The following is a 16,876-nucleotide window of genomic DNA, read 5'->3' as shown; positions in this document are numbered from 1 at the left end:
AACGGTGTTAAAACATCTCAGTCCACTGGCCCAAGCAGTTGTTCAGTTTGTCAGCGTACCCTGAAGAAACTTGTGTTTTCTGTTTCCTTCTTCAGCCGTCGACCTCCAGGAGAGAACTCTCTTCAGCCCTGTCCTGGTCTCTGACGGGTCCCGCTGTCTTCTGGCAGCTGGAAACACAAAGAAGAGCTGGGTGAAGGTTTGCTGGATGTGACGGGTTATTACTACACCCTGCATCTCACCTGTCCTGAGTGTGTGGCGACCCTTCTCTCTGTCATTCAGACACAAGTCTCACAGGACGGTGTCCACCAGCGACGAGACGCCACAGGCTCGTACAAAAGAGCCACGGCAGAGTGGAACGCTTTCACTAAGAAATAGACCTGTTCAGGCTTGGGGGGTGGGACAAAACTGAAGCCCCTGTGTTTTATAAGTTTGACACATATACTGAAGGCTTGCTGTCTACTGTTGTTGATGCTAAGTAGTTTATTTCCTTGACTACCATGTTCTGTCTGATTAAATGTTCCCAGAGATAATGAGGTTCTAGCCTCTGTTACCTCTGAGGGTTCACAGGGAGCTTTTTGATGTTCTAATTGTAAACATTGTAATCCAGCTGTTCTGCAAGCACTTCAAATAAATGTTGTTGTCAATCTTCTCTGTGTGTGACTTTCATTTGGTGTAAATGCTGTGTATTGATTTATGACCAAAGCTGATCAGAACTGTTGAACTAAGAAGAATCATCTCGTTAAGTTGCTCTGGATTTATGGTTCTTTCACTCAGTCTGAGGAAGAAACAAAAAGTCAGATACGAACTGAAAAGCTAGTTTAGAGATGATTTGACCTACACAGAGCCATGTTTGTATATTTGGTTTGATTATTATTATCATTTGAACTGGAGCATAACTGTTTAGATGAAGTTTACCATTTCATTTGACTGTTCTGATTATTCATAGTTGTGATGCCGCCTCCCAGGAAATGAGGACAAAAGGGGAGAGTGGCACAGGTGTCTCAGATGAGACAGGGGAGAGCCATAATGTTTTTTGACCGCTCTTCTTTTTGTTTTGTTGTTCTTGTTTTTTCTTCTTATTGATCATGACCGTGGACACTGAGAACCAGACGCAAATAAAACGCCATAAATAACTCAAAAGAGGCAGTGATTGTTTTACTTGGAGCGCGTCACGACCACAGCGAACCCCTGAACAAAGAACGGCGTCTAGAAGCCGATTGCCGGTTAAAATGCAGCCACAATTGTCAAAAAACAATCTCAATCTGTGGATATGTGGATGAACGCATTGGAATAAGCGAATAAGCGCTGGACTTTTATGGACCTAGACACAGACATCGGACTCCGGACTCGTGAGTAAATATCACTCTGGAAATTATGAAAGAATGATACATTGTTACGTTAATGGAGAGGGATTATCGGACAAACAAAACGAAATCCAGTGATATCTTGATGCTTAAATATGGAAAATGGAAATGTTTGGTGGAAAAGTTTATCATTCTTTGGAGATCGGATGCTTGTGACATGTGATGAAATGAAAATGCGTATGAATGACTTCTACGAACACGGGCTGAACTTTATAAACAAGTTGAACTAAATGTGTGAATAAATACGGAAGAAAAATGAATGCTGATGAAATGCCGGCCGATGCTGGCCCAGAGGAGAGATTAAATCGCTCAGCGCGTCACGCAAAGGGAAACTGGGAGCGTGCACGCGCAAAATGAATGAAATAAAAGCCTTGATGGAAACCGAGGGGAATGTTGAAAAGATGAATGAGTCGGTTGACTTGTTTCAGAGATCACTTGAAGATTTCAATAAGATTCATGAATCAGTCCAAACGTTTTTGTCTGAGGAAGAAAAGGAAAGTGAGAGAATTGATTGGTATGAACCAAAAATGTCCACATTTGCGGATTTCCTTAAGGATGTGGAAAAGTGGAAAACCTCTCAAACAGATCCTCAGACACTCATTGGACCTCAGGACAGCATTTCCAACGTTTCGAAGAAATCACGAGTCTCAAAATGTTCAGGATCAGGATCAACCATTTCTTCTGTTGCCTCAGCCCGTCTTAAAGTTGCCACAGAAAGAGCTGCTCTGCTGGCCCGGGCAGCAGCTCTGGAAAGGAAGCATGCCCTGGACATGGAGAAGGCTCAATTAAGAAACAAAATGGAACAAATGGAGTTGGAAATGAATCTGGCTGAATCTGAGGCAAAATTAAAAGTGTTGGAAAACTTTGAATCTCAAAATGAACAACAGCTGCCAACACATGCACCACAAGCACAACATGGGGATGGCATGAATGAATATTTGGAAACTTATCAGGAAAACAGAGATGCAACAGCGAATTCAGAAACATCTCCAGTTGAATTTGCTAAGCTTGGAGCAATTCCCAAAACACCACTTCAAAGATACTTAAACCAACAATCCAAACCAATAATAAGCTCTCCACCACAAAGTAGAAACAAAATAACCCACATTTCTCTACCACAGCATGGTCCTACTGTTCAGAGTTCTCCACAGACAGCAAAAGGTGCTGGGATTAATATGACAAACAACAATGACAATTTCTTGACTGTAATGCAGAGACAAAATGATATTGCGGATTTATTGGTTTTACAGCATAAACAAGTATCACTTCCTGCACGTGAAATTCCAGTTTTTGATGGAAACCCTCTTAATTATCAAATCTTTATGAGGGCATTTCAGCATAACATTGAGGAGAAAACAAATAACTGCCATGACATGTTATATTACCTGGAGCAGTATACAGCAGGACCCTGCCAGGAGTTGGTCCGTAGCTGTCTTCATATGGATGCTGTAACAGGCTTTGCGGAGGCCAAGAGACTGTTAAAGGTTCATTTTGGAAATGAATTAAAGATTGCAAATGCTTATATGGCTAAAGCTCTGAACTGGAACAATATAAAGCCAGAGGATGGAAAAGCACTGCAAAGTTATGCACTTTTCTTAAGAGGCTGTTGTATTGCCATGAGAGGTTTGCAGGACATGGAGGAGCTTGATCTACCGTCCAACTTAAAGCTCATTGTGTCAAAACTTCCTTATAAACTGAGGGAGAAGTGGAGAACGGCAGCTTGTGTCATTTTGGAACAGCGAAACACACGGGCAAGATTGCAGGACCTTGTGGCATTTATCGAAAGGCAAGCTAAGATACTACAAGATCCTCTTTTGGTGATATTCATGATCCTCTCACACATAATAGGACTTTAAAGGCCAAAACTACTACAGATACAAAACTAAACAGATTTAAAAGTAGAGGAAGCAGCTTTGCTACCACAGTGTCAATGGTGTCTGACAGCAAAGAAGAGAAATCACCCATTAAAGTCAACTTGAACTGCAGCACTCGTGAAACTCAATGCTCCTTTTGTGCTGGTATGCATCTCTTAGCTGACTGTCAGAAAATAAATGTACAACCTCATGAAGCTAAAATTGAGTTTCTCAGAGAAAAGGGATTGTGCTTTGGATGTTTGAAAGCGGGGCATCTGAGTAAAAACTGCAAAAGAAGAATGAAATGTCAGAGTTGTCAGGCCAAACACCCCACTATTTTGCACATAAAGAGATCTGCCAAATCCGAGGAATACACCCACAAGCCAGAGCAACATAGTATGGCAGCTAAACCTGAAGAAACATCAATAAGCAGTGCTCTTGTGACACTTGGAGAAGGTGAGGGAAATGGGGCTGGCAGAGACTGCATACTGGCCATAGTTCCAGTCCTGGTTAAACTATGTAAAGGAAGTAAAAGTGTACCTACCTACGCCTTCCTGGACCCCGGCAGCACTGACACATTTTGTACTGAGAACCTTATGAGGAAGCTCAACGCTAGAGGCCGTAGAACTAACGTTCTTCTGCAGACTATGGGAACAGAACAGGTCTAGAGGTTGGTCATATAGAAGATGGTACTTACCTGACACTGCCAAAGTTATATACTCAAGACAAAATCCCTGTGACAAAGAAAAACATTCTCACCCAGGCGGATTTAAATAAGTGGCCTTACCTGCAGGAGATCAAGGTAAAGGAGATAGATGCTGGTGTGGATCTTCTTATTGGAGTGAATGTACCAAAGGCGATGGAACCATGAAGAATCATTAATAGCCAGAGAAATGGACCATATGCAGTTAGGACACTATTAGGATGGGTGGTTAATGGTCCACTCAGTGTCTCTTCTGCTATGGAGAATGAACGCACCGTGGCATCAGTGAACCGAATCTCCATTGTGCACATTGAAAGACTTCTGGAAAGACAATATGCACACGATTTCCCAGAGAAAGATTATGAGGAGAAAATGGAGATGTCAGCTGATGACCGACAGTTCATGCAGATTGCCTCAAGTTCTGTTGTTCTCACAGATGGCCACTATTACTTACCTTTACCTCTTCGTGATAAGAACATCAGCATGCCAAACAACTATCAGATGGCAGAACAACAAACGTTGCATCTCAAAAGAAAATTTCAAAAGGATCAGGTTTATGCAAATGAGTACAGAGACTTCATGAGTGACATCATCAGGAAGGGTTATGCTGAGAAAGTACCACCAGAAGATTTAAAACCAGAGGCTGGCAAATTGTGGTACATACCTCACCATGGTGTTTATCATAAACGTAAAAAAACCCTCCGTGTAGTCTTTGATTGTGCATCAACCTTTAAAGGTGCATCACTCAATAATGTACTCCTACAGGGCCCAGACTTGGCTAACTCTCTGATGGGTGTCTTGCTCAGATTCCGGCACGAGCCAATTGCAATTATGGCAGATATTGAGAGCATGTTTCACCAGGTGCGGGTTCACGAAGAGGACAGAAACTTGCTCAGATTCCTATGGTGGCCAGAGGGAGACACAAGCCAAGAATTGGAGGAATATAGGATGACAGTCCATCTGTTCGGCGCTGTATCTTCTCCAACCTGTGCAAATTTTGCACTACAAAAAACTGCAGAGGATAATAGCAGCACATTCAATAGGGAAGTGTCTGACACAGTCAAATTTAATTTCTATGTTGATGATTGTCTCAAGTCAGTTCCAACAGAGAAGCAAGCAATATGCCTTGTTAAGAACCTCAGAGAAATGTGCTCCCTCGGAGGATTCAAGCTGACCAAGTGGGTTAGTAATAGTCGTACTGTATTGGCATCCATCCCTGATGACGACAGAGCAAAACAAATTAGAAACTTGGATCTGGACAGGGAGAAGCTGCCTAACGACAGAGCATTAGGACTGTACTGGGACATTGAGAATGATATATTCAGCTTTCGTGTCACTGTTAACAACAAAAGCCCCACCAGAAGAAACATTGCCATTGTTAGCTCTGTGTATGATCCTCTTGGATTTCTTGCCCCTTTCGTACTGAAAGCTAAGCAGATCCTTCAACAACTTTGTAAAGCTAAGTACGGATGGGATGAAATGATCCCTGTGGAATTGTTAAAGTCATGGCAACAGTGGCTCAAGGATCTGGATGAGCTGGACAGATTCTAAATTAACAGATGTGTGACACCAAGAAACTTTGGCCAGGTAAAAACTGCACAACTGCATAACTTTTGTGATGCAAGTGAACAAGGTTATGGAACTGCAAGTTACCTAAGGTTCACAAATGACTCTGGAGAGGTACATGTTGCATTTGTGATGGGAAAATCAAGAGTAACTCCACTCAAAACATCAACTATCCCAAGACTGGAACTCACTGCTGCCACACTGGCTTCACGGATAGACAGAATGCTTCGCCTGTAGACTTTGGCTCCATCCCCCCAGATGATCCAGAGGTGCAGAAAGAAGCAATTGTAAGTAACATTGTCACCTCTACCTCAGAGAAAACTCCAACAAGCAAGCTCATTGAATATTATTCATCATGGAATGATCTGAAAAGAGCTGTAGCCTGGATGACGAAACTAAAGAATCTCCTTCTACAAATGAACAGGAAAGGGGAAAAGGAATGTGCACTGATTGGTCGAGATGAAGGCAAATCACTAAAGGATCAGATGCTCCTTCTCAAAACGCCTGTAGTCACAGGTCTTTCAGTAGAGGACATTGAAAATGCAGAAAAGGCCATTATTTGCTATGAGCAGGGACAGCATTATAAGTAGGAAATGGCCACTCTGAAGCAAGGAAAACCATGCAAAAGAGGAAGCTCCTTGTATAAACTTGACCCTACCATTGATGCTGATATCCTGAGAGTGGGAGGACGAACAAAGAGGATGGCTATGCCCATAGAGATCAAACACCCCAAGATCCTACCTAAATATTCTCATGTGTCAAAGCTAATACTGAGTCATATTCACAGACAGGTTGGTCACTCTGGGCGAGGTCACATGCTCTCCAAACTTCACCAACGATACTGGTTGTCTGGTGCCAACTCTTCAGCAAGAAAGATTATCAAGAGCTGTGTGTTTTGCAGAAGACAACTAGCTAAACCTGGAGAGCAGAAGATGGCTGATCTCCCTCTGGACAGAGTAACACCAGATCTTCCACCCTTCACTCATGTCGGCGTAGATTATTTTGGACCCATTGAGGTGAGACGTGGCCGTACTGTTGTTAAGAGATGGGGAGTGATATTCACTTGCCTTGTAAGCCGTGCTGTTCACCTGGAGGTTGCCAGTCAACTAGACAAAATGCATGCATAAATGCTATTCGTCGATTCATCTGTCGTCGAGGCTCAGTGAAAAGCATCAGATCAGATCAAGGCACCAACTTCATAGGGGCACAGAGAGAATTGGAGGAGTCTGTGAAACAGCTGGATAATGACAGAATCCAAAGATCACTTCTCAAAAGGGGAATGGACTGGACATTCAATCCCCCCTCTGGAGCTTATCATGGTGGCGTCTGGGAAAGACTAATTAGACTGGTTGAAAAGATCCTTTACTCCGTCTTAAAGGAACAAACTTTGGATGATGATGGTCTACATACAGCTTTGTGGAGGCAGCAGACTGAGTTTATTAGTCTTTCTCTTTCAGTGACTTTGAAGAACAGAATGGACTGGTACCATGAGTGTACCCTTACATGGACATGGGCTATTAATAATATGAACTTTTTGGCCAAGCCAATGTCTTGCATTATTGAAATTGCTCTATTGAATTGGTAATTGTTATGTAATAAGCAATTAGGGGCTGGTATATTAAAGCCATGTTTGTATATTTGGTTTGATTATTATTATCATTTGAACTGGAGCATAACTGTTTAGATGAAGTTTACTATTTCATTTGACTGTTCTGATTATTCGTAGTTGTGATGCCGCCTCCCAGGAAATGAGGACAAAAGGGGAGAGTGGCACAGGTGTCTCAGATGAGACAGCGGAGAGCCATAATGTTTTTTGACCGCTCTTCTTTTTGTTTTTGTTCTTGTTTTTTCTTCTTATTGATAATGATTGTGGACACTGAGAACCAGACGCAAATAAAACGCCGTATATAACTCAAAGGAGGAAGTGATTGTTTTACTTGGAGCGCGTCACGACCACAGCGAACCCCTGAACAAAGAACGGCGTCTAGAAGTCGGTTGCTGGTTAAAATGCCGTCACGCATGTTCCTGTTAAAAAGTCATCCTTTAGTTCCAAATCCAGATTACATCCTAAATCTATGCAGTGTGTTGTTTAGCAGGCTGCTGTTAGACTGACTGTCAGTGACTGCAGAGGTGATTTCTGATCAACTCTGGACGTATCAAACCCTCAAACATGTTCCTTTACTAGTGAGAGCTGAAGGTGTAAGAAATGTTTTCTCATCCATGATGTTTTTAAACATCTATGATAAGAGTTGACAGACTTCTGATTTTTCAACTAATATGTCAAATGACAAATGTGACGTCATGAATAAAATAATGTTGACGTGAACAGAAGTCATGTTGGCAGCAGCTGCAGCCATGAAATGTTCATGTGTTCACACTGCAGATGTGGATCACATTTAGAGTGTTGAGTTCAGTTCAGTCTGACAGAGACAAAGTCACAGATCCATCTGTATTTAATAAATCAAGCTGTGTTCAGACACAGACATGAATCCAAAGAGTCTGTTATTACATATGTGTCAGAGTTTTAGTTACAATATGTGGCTCTAGAGTAATAACTCATCTCTCTGTTCAAACTTCCTGGTTCACAGGAAGTTTGAACAGGAACCCAGAACAGATGAAAGCTTTAGTGATGGGGGGATGGGCAGTAGTCAAATCAATAAGAAATGTGATGAGAATAAAAGGTAAGTGAACAGACGCTCTGCGTGTCACTGACAATGATCACCACGACAACAGCAACATATCTCACCTGTCACCTGATATTTAAAGACAAACAGCTGACATTTCCAGACATCCTGTCCTCCCTCGTCAAAAACCAAACCTACACCTTCAGCTGACGGAAGTCAGTTATAGTTGTGGCTGCTGCTGAGAGACTCCATCTTCCTGTTTCTTTACAGTCAACACTTTCACTTCAGTGGAAACAGTTTGAGCTGAAGACGAGAGGAGGAAAGTCAGAAGTGTCTCATGATCTGAAGAAGAGTTCAAACACATCAACTGAGTTCTTGGAGTTTTGACAGGATGATGAAGACGTTGGTGGTGTTTGTGATCCTCGTTCACGGTAAGATATCTTCTTCCTGGATCTGATTCTCACTTCAGTCTGACATCATTTCTCTCACGTCTGTCTCTTTAAAGAAAGTCAGTGATGACCTGTTTCAACTTTGATTAGTTCTTAGTTTGTCTGTGAGGGACACGTCCAGAAGCAGAGTCTGATGTTCTGTTCACGTGGACTGTTTCTAATTACTGCTGTAAATGTAAAATCACATCAAGAAAGAAAGAATCAAACAGATTGAAGGTGAGCTCAGAGCTAACGACTGCTTGATGATCTGGCTGCAGGTCAGGACTTCACTGTTGGACACAAACATTTACAAATGTCAATGTGTTTGAAAGTCAAACTGTCAGCTAGTGACTTCTTCATGGGGGGATGTCGACGACTAGTTTCCTCATCCAGATGCCACATTACTGAGAACAAGCAACAGAGACATATTAAAGGTAAATAAATAAATATGACCTCCCAATGCTACAAATTCAACAAAAGATAATTTTCAGTTCTTTACAACCTATAAAATGTTTTCTCTAGATATTCTGGGACACACCAGGGAGTGCTTCTCCTTCACAGACCACCTTATCTGTGTCACCTTGTTGCAGGGGGACATGTTTGAGGAACGTCACAGGTCATCTCCTGTAGATGCACTGTGTAACACCTTCAAGACATACCCAGTGCTGGATGAGCCTGTTTTGGTGCTGTGGACCTATTCCAGCTCCTTATGGAGAACAATCTAGAAGAAGTCTTCACTCTTTTAAAGATCATCATCACCACACCCCTGACCACAGCAGAAGCTGAGAGGTGCTTCTCAACCTTGAAAAGAGTAAAAACTTTTCTCAGAAACACCATGACCCAGGAGAGGCTGGATGCATTGGCCATGCTGTCCATGGAAAAGAGACTTGTACGTGAGACGACTTCAATCAGAGAATCATTGAAGGAAAGGACAGCAACATTTATGTTCGAATAGTGTTTATTGTTTTGCACCCCCCACAATGTTTAATCACCAGCCACCACTGGTACTGAAGGAAGATGAAGGCTTAAGTTTCCACAACAATCTCACGTGGTGCTGGAAATGTACGATACTGGGCTCCAGCACAGAGACAACATCTCTGGATTCAGTCTGGATGTTGAACAGGACCTGCTGAATCTGATGCTGGTTTATGGCTCTAGATAGAATGAAATGAATCATCTTTACCACTGGTTGCATGATCAAAAGGTAAAGTCTCTTTACATTGAATTCTTTATGCACGGCAACAGTCTTCTATCCCTCTTGGAAGCAACAGTCCTCACAATCCACATTCCTTTTTTCATCATCAGTTGCCATAACTGAAATGAACCAGAAGGGGTCACCGCCAAACAGTGTCCCACAGAATAGGCCACACAGTGGTCAGGCCCAACGGAGCTACTGAGTGGAGCTGCTAGTCTGAGGTAAAAAGAGAAAGTATGTTTGTACCTGTACGATTCATCAACCCTGTCTGACAGTGCTGTATGAAGAATAAGAAGGTTTATTGTTATTGTCTGGTGAAAACCAATGAAATACAGTTTGGCAATGTGACATCCACCTGCTACTAGGGCCTGTTTTGTGTTTTCCCCTTGTCTTGTCATTTGTCTGTTTCTGCAGGTACCTTAGTGGGCGGGTCTTAATTTGGGAAATTGGGAGCTCCTGGCCAGTCTCCCTGAGCTTATAAGACCTGGCACTCCTGATCCTCAGTCTCCCTCTGATCTTTGACCTGGATTCCTCTGGTATGTGTTTTTGTTCTGTTGGCTTTGGCCTGTTTGCTTTACGTTAGCACCTTTTAACAATACACATACACTATCATGCACACATCAACAGACACACTGATACTCACACTCAAACCTCAGTAATTCTTATGGGTTGATTTTTAAATAAATCAGTTAACCTTTGTGTTCTGCCATAGCTTAGCCAGGTCATGACAGCAGCTCTTAGGCAGAAGCTGGTTTTTAATCTATTAGTTCTGGATCTGATGACTCTGGATCTCTGAAGGCAGTGTAGTGAACAGTCTACATCCAGGATTTGGTCCGTGGAGATGTGATTGGCTTTCTGTTGGAGCTGGTCAGTGTAGATGTCTCTCATGTGTCTGATCTAGACCATAACAATGAACCTGAGCGCTACCTTTCCTGTCAGCAAATAAACCACCAGAACAAGACAAATATATCCAGTCTGACTTTTATCAGGTGCTAACTGGTGTATAGTCGCTATCAGCTGGAACTAATGTCCTCAGTTCCTCCGAAGTCACGTGATTTAGTAGAAAGGCTGCAGCACAACAGACGCATGCGCACTCTCCTCTGAAGACTAGTCGGTGCTGTTTGTCTGGACATGTTTGATTTCTGCTAGAGACGTCATGTGACAGAAACCTGGAACAGTGTTGCCAACTTGGTGACTTTGTCGCTAAATCCAGCGACTTTCAAATCCTCTTGGCGACTTTTTTTTGTCAAAAGCGACTAGCGACAAGTCTAGCGACTTTTTCTGGTTCTTGGAGACTCTGATGTGAAAGCACATATCGGCTCAGTTACTGTCCTCAACAAGCAGCGGGTGCTGCCGTGAGCCCCTCCCCTGTCCCAAAGCACTCACAGGCGGTCAGTCTCACAGTAGCCCCCGCTGCAGCAGTCAGAGCAGAGAGGGAGACCCACGCCACTCAGCGTCCAGACTGCAAATGAATGGCGCATGCGCAAAGCTGCCGCTGATCGCGCCCTGGTCTACAGAAGGGGGTGTAAATGTAAATGTTTCTTCACTGTCACACTAAAATAAGTAATAAAATAATAATCCATTTAGATTGTTAAAACCGTTTCTTTTGAGTCACACAGCCAATACCAAGCCGGATAAAGGAGGAGCGTTAATAATACAGGACAAAGTTAGTTTTGTGTGGCTAGGCAAAAAATAAAAAATGAAAAAACAACCAAGAACCAGCAGAAGAATGTTCATTTGTAGTTCTAAACATATTTAGGTTTTTTTTTTTTTTACTCTTACAGCGTCCATCACAATTACATCCAAATGGCAAATTACGTCATTTAGCGTCTTTTAGGACAGCCAATAGCCACTGTCCTTACTGAGGAGCTGGTAACACTGACCTGGAACAGGATGCAGCAACGTATGAAGGAAACTCCAACACTGTAGGAAGCTAGGCGTTTATTCATCAATATAGAAATGTGAAATATTTAGTCTCTTTACTTTCTGTTTGTAGTTGCTCAGTTCTTTATGGTTTGGTTATCGCCCATCCCTCCATCGCTCCACCTTCCTGGTTTATAGAGCGCTAGCGGCTGAAAGACAGACGAGTCGTCACCGTCAGAGACTTTGAGCTTTATTTCAGTTTTATTTCAGTTTTATTTCAGCTTTATTTCAGGTTTTTTTCAACCATCCACTGAATGTGATCTAGTCAGGTTGATAGATTGAAGTCAGGAAAACAGAGGAGGAAGAAGAAGACAAGATGTCTGCTGGAACATCTGCGTGTCTCTGCATGACTTTACTGAGCGTCGTCCTGTCTGTCTCTGCTGGTGAGTTGAAACCAAAGCGTCTTTAGCTCTGACATGTTCAGGAGACAACGTAGAGTCTGACTGGATCTAGAAGATCTGATCAACCACATGTTCTACAGCAGCTCCAACATTAGTAGTCATCATTTTACTACATCAACTTCCTCTCTGTTATTTCCTCTAATGCTCTTTAGTTTATCCTTCGTCTTGTCTTCCTGTTTACTGCTCACCGTCTCTTTTAACTGCTTAGAAAACATCATGTGTAAAATGATCCCATCATTCTGTGTTACATATTTTTGGACAACTTCATTCCAAGTCATGACCAAGTCTGAAACTCCTTTTACTCCTGTATTTATGAAAATCAGCCTCATCTACATGAAATGATGAGTTATTAGGGAGAACCACTGACTGGTACATGTCAGACATTAGTCAAGACCCTCAGGTCTAAACTGACTGATGTCATTGCTCATAAAGAAGAGAACAAACAAGTAGAATTAGAAAAACTCCTTCTTTGAAGAACAGAGAGAATGTGTGTGTTGTGACCTGTAGCAGTACTAAATATAACCAGGTCCAGCTGAGCCTGGAAGACAACAGGAGGGTTAAAGTAGCCCAGACAATCACAGCATGGTTCTCCATGGTGTAGGATAATGGTACCAGGATAGAAAAGTGGATGGTCACTGACCAGAGCCTGTATCTGTGTCTCTATATGTTGTGTGTGTAGCCAAGTTAAAAATTTCTTATTTTTTTTATTATTATTATTTTTTCTTTTCTTTTGTGTTGTGAACTTCCCCAAAATGATTTTTCCCCTCCTGTGTTTTTTAAAAAAAAAAAGAGGTACCTATGGTGATTTCCTATTGTATGCCCTTTGTTCCCCCGGGGTGTCATTTTGGCGTTGCACCACCTAGCGTCATAGAGCTGTGTGTGCTCGGAGCTGGTGAGTCACTTCATGAGGCGCTCTCTCTGTCCTCTGTCATTTTTATTTTTTTACCCGTTCAAAACCACAATATGTTTACATATGCTGTAATGTGACATGCTAATGCTAACTTTCGGTCGAGCTCCATTTATTAACAACTCGTAAATCAAAGTTTAAACTGAGTTATTCATGCGGTGTTGGCTTGGCCTTATGCTAGCCGAACCGTTTTTTTTCCCCTGTTTCTCTCGTTTCCGTGCTGATGCTGTGAGGTTGTGCTCTGCATGCTACGGCTGTGTAATAATTGTGTTTGTGTTATGTCATATATAATGTGACGTTTTATTGTGGTTAGGGGAATTTTAATTTACATTTTTTTTGTAGAGTCGGAGAGTTGCAGTGTGGCTCGGTGTGTGACGCCTGTGTTTTTTCTTTACCCTAAAGGTATGCTAGTTATTTAATTCAGTTCATTTTTGGTATTTTGGCACTGTAAAAAAAAAAAAAAAGAGCTAATGTGGGTGAAATAATTTAATTATTTTAGATTGTGGAAGATGCGTGGGGGAGTTTTTTTATGGATTTTGTTTTACATGATGCACTGTATCCCCACATTAATTTTAATACAGTACGAACTATGCTGTATATTTGGTGTAATACACAAAGATATAGAGCTGTGTGTGCTCGGAGCTGAGTCGGAGAGTTGCAGTGTGGCTCGGTGTGTGACGCCTGTGTTTTTTCTTTACCCTAAAGATTAAACTCCCATAGATGCTCAACCCGCGTGCGTCTCACTTTCTAACCGCACAACACAACGCAGAACACCGGCTGCTACATGTGCAGACAAGTACTGTCGTATAAGTAGTAGGGGTAGGAAAAAAAATCGATTCTCCGATGGATTTCGATTCTGTCTTGAACGATTTTGTCTCGATTCAAATAAGTTCATAATCGGAATTTTAAAATTAAAATTTTTAATTAGTTCGCCTGCTGCAATATTCTGTGCGCCTGCTGCGGAGCTCAACAGAAAACTCTACTCTCTGGCCTGCTGATTCTCTGCTATACACGCATGCGCACTTAACACACGTGCGAGTTGTTTACATGCAAAAAAGTTTAAGCGGCGATAAAATGGCTGCAATGGCGAGCGCTAGACCAGAGCCCGTCTACGGAGAGCCTCGCCACTCTATTAAGACCCAGTGTAACGAACAGTTCAGAAGCCGGAAGTTCACTGAGAGTGGAACTTCTCCCCTTATTAGACATTCTCTGGCTCGACTCATACGACCTGCACCGGCTTCTTTAAAAGCTGCCGTATGGCAGCATTTTGGATTCTATGAGGTTGGAGGCAAGATGGACAAGACTTACACCGTTTGTAAGGTCTGTGGAATTCAAATCAAATACTTAGGAAATACAATGAATTTGCGAAGCCACATTTCACGATACCATCCAGAGTTGACAGAAAAAAAGGGGACCCGTTCCTGATGCCAGCCATCTGTTTTTCTTTCTCTAATGATCAGCACAATAGTAGGAAGTGATTTGCAAATTCTGAGGAGCAAACTCATATTTAAGAATCTGACCAAACTAAAATATGTGTATATATATCACAAAATTTAAAATCAGGCATGGAAATGTACATTAAAAAAAAAAAAATTCGAGATTAATCGATAATCGTTTTAGAATCGAATCGTTGACCTCTGAATCGGAATCGAATCGAATCGTGAGGTGCCAAGAGATTCCCACCGCTAATAAGTAGTAGTGATACTAGCTGAGGATGCCCAGCTGATTGGAGTCAGTGATCCTGTCTCAGTTCCTCAGAGGAAGTCAGTCTGATGATGGAGGTCAGAGGTCAGAGCAGCTCCATGTGTTTGCTGCATCATCAGTCCTTGTTGGATCTTCTTCCATCAACTTATTGTTTTACTTGAATCCACCAGCTCATGATTTCTCTTGGTTCTATTCATTTAGTTTGTTCATTTGTTCATCCTCCTCTCAGCAAACATTCTGAAGCCTTCTCTATTGAACTGATTTATTGAAAGTGGTTTATTCAAAAGTCTGATTAACTGAATCACCATCAAACATTCTGCTCTGTCTTGTTTCCTTCAGGAGAGACAAACATCAGACCTGAACCTGGACAGACTGTCTCTCTACCATGTAAAGCTCTGAACAATGATCCTGTCATAGTTGTACAGTGGAGAAGAACTGACCTGAAGGAAAAATATGTTCTTTTATACCGTGATGATCAGTCTGATCCAGCACGCCAGCATCCATCTTATAAGAACCGAGTGGATCTACAGGACAGACAGATGAAGGATGGAGACGTGTCTCTGATTCTGAACAATGTGACGATAGAGGACAGTGGAATATACGAGTGTAGTGTTGTTCAGAATAAAATAAACCAGAAGAGGAGCACCATCAGACTGGAAGTAGTTCCACCAGGTGAGTGAGTAGAGTTGAGTTTGTCTTTGTCTCTGATCAGAGTTGAAGCTGCTTCCTGGTTGTTGACGTGAGAGAGAAAGATCTCAGATCAGATGTTTGACTTTTAGAAAGATGTTGTTGATGAGACTTTCTAGAAAACAGCTGGTCTGAGTGATGTGATCAGAGTGCAGTAGATAATGTCTGACAGCAGTTTATTCTTCACTCATCAGCTACCTCACACCTCACACCTGCTTCTGTTGCTTCTGTCACACAGATGGACACAAGGAGGACGAAGGAGTGAGGAACAGAGGACACAAGGACACACCTGTTGGTCTGATAGTTGGTCTGATAGTTGGTGGTGTTCTTGTTGTTGGTGTTGTTGGTTTTCTGATCTACAGAAGATATAGACAGCGATACCGTCCTCCTCCTGAACAATCAGCTGATCCTCAGCAGCTTTAAATGTCTCAGATCAGTGTCCAGCTGAACTCTGAGTGTCCTGCTGCTGTTTCTTGAGGACAGACAGGAGTTAACAATGCTGGACATCCAGCAGACATGAGCAACCCACTGTAGCAGCTGACCTCCAACACTCAAACAGCAGGACTGTATCCACAGAGGAAGGACTCAGTGGAAGCTCAAGTCTGTCCTCATCATCACCATCATCATCATCACAGTGTCAGTGTATTTGTTTCAACATTACCCTCGTTCTAATGTGACTGTTACTAAATGAACATTTCCTCATCAAACTGATCCTCAGGTAGAGATCAGCTGTTACTGAGTATTTACACAACAAAGACACAATGGATGATGATTACTGGTGATTAATAGAAACCAGTAGAAACAGTGTCAAGGATCCGTTGTCTGTGTCATGTTGATATGCTGCATGTATGGATTAATGTGTTCTTATAGATGCTACATCATTAATGTCCTGCTTACATTTCTCTTTGTTAATGTATTCATTCTCGCCACTAGGGGGCAGAGTATTGTTTTTGTTTCATGCATTTTACCTTTATAAAAGGAAGAAGGAGACAATCATGGAAGTTGATGGGTGATGAAGTCTGGTGCTTGTGATATGTTTCTGTTAAACAGTAATACAGCAGTGTTATGAAAGTGAGTCATGTGTCTGTGTGTGGTTAAGCTCCCTCCCTGCCTGTAGAGGAGGGGTCTCAAACTCAAATGATCCGGGGGCCACTGCTGGTTCTGTCATCTCAGTGGGGGGCCACTTCAGTGTTCAAGCATCTAAATGAAAGCACAAATATTACAGAAAATGTGGCCTATTTTCAAATATTGTATGATAATAATACAGAACTATTCCATTAACAGTGAGTGCACATGTTTTTTCTCTCATTCTTCAGTAACTAATGGAAGCCTTTCATGAACTGACTGACAGCACTTCTGTTCATACCGTCTTCACATTAAAGAACACAAAAAGAACTCTAGCTTTACTGCACTAACATTTTAACAGTTAGTGCAGTTCTTTTTTTCCCCTTAAATAACTTATTTTAACATTTTACTCAACAGACGATTCATTCCTTCGTCTATTTGTGTTTTATTTCTTAC

General features: G+C 42.0%; 1 protein-coding gene across 4 annotated transcripts; it reads left to right on the top strand.

Annotated features, from left to right (window-relative positions):
- Positions 1-8,230: 8,230 nt before the first annotated feature.
- On the top strand, positions 8,231-16,430 carry LOC311488544 (uncharacterized protein). Of its 4 annotated transcripts, XM_084545310.1 has the most exons (10): positions 8,231-8,541; positions 9,129-9,427; positions 9,534-9,742; positions 9,844-9,954; positions 10,148-10,269; positions 11,922-12,039; positions 12,848-12,949; positions 13,307-13,366; positions 15,008-15,340; positions 15,594-16,430. In XM_084545310.1, exons 6-10 carry the CDS (start codon positions 11,973-11,975, stop codon positions 15,776-15,778), a joined length of 747 nt encoding a protein of 248 aa, XP_084401436.1. In that variant the 5' UTR covers positions 8,231-8,541; positions 9,129-9,427; positions 9,534-9,742; positions 9,844-9,954; positions 10,148-10,269; positions 11,922-11,972; the 3' UTR covers positions 15,779-16,430. The 4 variants fall into 4 exon arrangements, with proteins under 4 accessions (XP_084401436.1, XP_084401439.1, XP_084401437.1 ...); XM_084545313.1 differs by having other exon boundaries at positions 9,844-10,269; XM_084545311.1 differs by having other exon boundaries at positions 9,129-9,742.
- The last annotated feature ends 446 nt before the right edge of the window (positions 16,431-16,876 follow it).

Source organism: Chelon labrosus, assembly GCF_963514085.1.
Source record: "Chelon labrosus genome assembly, chromosome: 1".
NCBI lineage: Eukaryota > Metazoa > Chordata > Actinopteri > Mugiliformes > Mugilidae > Chelon > Chelon labrosus.
The sequence above is the reverse complement of the archived record's forward strand: the minus strand, read 5'-3'. Positions and strand labels throughout refer to the sequence as shown.

Coding starts and splice junctions, on each gene's coding strand:
- LOC311488544 (XM_084545310.1), top strand. CDS start 11,973: ATGTCTGCTGGAACATCTGCGTGTCTCTGCATGACTTTACTGAGCGTC. Junction 13,367..15,007: donor GTTTTTTCTTTACCCTAAAG/GTATGCTAGTTA, acceptor TGTTTCCTTCAG/GAGAGACAAACATCAGACCT. Junction 15,341..15,593: donor ACTGGAAGTAGTTCCACCAG/GTGAGTGAGTAG, acceptor TCTGTCACACAG/ATGGACACAAGGAGGACGAA.